The sequence below is a fragment of the Anneissia japonica genome, unplaced genomic scaffold, assembly GCF_011630105.1.
Source record: "Anneissia japonica isolate Jap-2015-1 unplaced genomic scaffold, ASM1163010v1 scaffold287905_len56678_cov185, whole genome shotgun sequence".
NCBI classification, from domain to species: domain Eukaryota; kingdom Metazoa; phylum Echinodermata; class Crinoidea; order Comatulida; family Comatulidae; genus Anneissia; species Anneissia japonica.
The window spans coordinates 875-3,211 of record NW_022751508.1 but is presented as its reverse complement, the minus strand read 5'-3'; the positions used below and the strand labels follow the sequence as shown (position 1 = coordinate 3,211).

General features: G+C 34.0%; 1 protein-coding gene across 2 annotated transcripts in view; it reads right to left on the bottom strand.

The window, feature by feature from the left end:
• The window catches only part of LOC117121756, a 1,998-nt gene extending 1,667 nt beyond the window's left edge, over window positions 1–331 (bottom strand). The window contains exon 1 of one of the 2 annotated variants that reach the window (XM_033267060.1): window positions 4–331. In XM_033267060.1, the coding sequence (XP_033122951.1) occupies window positions 4–277 (274 nt within the window). In that variant the 5' untranslated portion in view covers window positions 278–331. The remainder of the gene's footprint in view (window positions 1–3) is intronic. The other variant, XM_033267059.1, reaches the window with a different exon arrangement.
• Between the last annotated feature and the right edge of the window lie 2,006 nt (window positions 332–2,337).

Below are 2,337 nucleotides of genomic sequence, written 5' to 3'. Positions count from 1 at the left end.
CACCATCAGATGGTCCCTTTCCATGCGAGGTGGCAAAGAAGTGCCATTCAGCTTGAACACCAAAGTCTTCTTCATGGAGGCACAAATTTAAAAAGTTTTTTCTATTTTTATACTGTGCAGCACAGCCGTCAGAAAAATAGCATATTTTCTTAACATGTCCAAGTGTGTCTGTTAAAAACTGTATGAGCAATTTTTGAAAAAGGTGAACTGCCACAGTATCATGTGTGTTACATTCTGATATAATCACAAAACTTGTATGGTCAATTTCATCTTGCATGTTTCCCCGGTAGTAACATACAAAGGGATGAAGTGTTGCTTGCAGATTGTTCCAATGAAAAAATACATTGATTTGATTACGTTACTTTTATGAGTAAATGAAAATGCATATTAAATAAAAATATAAGAGGTTTTAATCTTGTAACCATAAAATGTATTCATATCTACATCACGGAATCTGTATTCCTTGTCTACATAATATACATCTACTACAGTATACTTTAATCATATGAATTACAAACAAGGCTTTAGTGTCATAATATAGTACTTTTATTATTAAAAATCAATATTGCATTACAGGTATATAGACGGATTATTGAAATAATTTATTATAGTGAAAGGCATATTTTATTTTACAAAGGTGTTACATAATTATGTTGATAGAGAATAGATTAACTATTCTAGTGGTCAGACTGGAGCGGGGCACACTTTGTCCTTTACAGCATCTTTGCAAAACTCTCTCACATCTCAAGTACCATTGTCGCTTAAGGGGTAGTCCAGGAGAAAGCAATTGAGCAGGCAGATTTACTGGTGGCAAGTTATGTACACTCTTCAGTAGCTGAAATTGTCGCTCTTCGCTATCAATGAAATCCTTACAAAACACAACCCCTAGATGTGCTGCACTAAAGTGGAGATAATGTAGCTTCAGAATCCCAAGAATCTTGTTAAAGTATGGAGTAAGAAATTCGCGCCAGTCGTAATTCTTGACAAACACTTCTCCATTCTCATTGCCTACCAATCTTAGTATGTTGACTCCAGCACTTGAAGATGTATTCACAACTTCAACCAAATCTTCCAACGAGCTGACAAAGCACTTAGAGAAACGTTGTTTCAACAATCCAAACCCATTGTCAGGTGTAAATTTCGTGTGACCAGCAAGCATAAAATGTACAGAAATTTCGAAAGCAATGGATATACCGCCATGTAAGATACCACATCAGGAAATTGTTTTTGTTCTGTCCTGAACAATTATTAATTATTACGTGTTTGTCGCAAACACGTGTGCACTGGCCCTTAATTATCGAAGTCAGTGCATATTTCCAAAATAAATGCTGACTTAATACATTTAGATAATATCTGTTCATTATAAATATATGTGATGTTGCCAATAACACAATTGTTACTATGAAAACCATGTTTCCGCTAGTGTAAATTCTAAACTTTTACGCTGAAATTCTGTGAAACTTCTAATATTGAAGAACCTCAGGCGACGATCTCCAAATTATTTCCCAGTTATAACCATGTGCAATTGAAAGCTCATCCACCCCTATTTGCAATAATACCATGGTCCATACTAACGAAACTTTTAAAAAATAATTATTAAAAAAAATTAACCTATATTTTTTAGGCTAATTTTGCCTAAAAAATCCCTTTTTATAAAGAGTGCGATTTATTTTTTTTTAAATTACCTAATTTTGATTTTTTTTTTAAAATAATAAATATTTGTAAAGTAAATAACTTTTTGAAAAGCCTAACAGTCATATATAATTTGAAAAACAACTGCAAGGACCGTACTAAGTTGAGGGAAGGTATGCGGAAGTAACGGTTTTTCAGACATAAACAAAATTTGAATGTTTGGGCAATAGGGGGGGGGGGCGCTGTTCTCTGAATATACATGGTTTGTCCGCGAATGCAATAGTGATATAATAAGAATACTAGAGGGCTAACCGCAATGTATTCGATGTTCGGAATACGCAGAATTGTGAGTGTACCATTCAAGATGGCTGCCATAGATTTAGTCAATCAAATTTTACAATTGCGCCCTCAATTTACTCAGAAAGTTCAGTACAGCTAGTTACTAGTATGTTTGAAACTCGAGCGTTGCGGTGTTTGGGTGTAATGTACACGATTTTAATTTTCATTCCTTGGTACTTTATTTTTGAATAAGATGCTCCACTTGGCCTCGTTTTGGCTACAATAGTTTAATAATTTGTTATTACTTATTATCATTAATGGAATAATATTAATAGTCAGAGGGCTTATTAATATGTAATAATATGTATACTAAGCCTGAAGGTGGCACTTTACTACGACGGCCATCTGGATGGAACACCTACATAA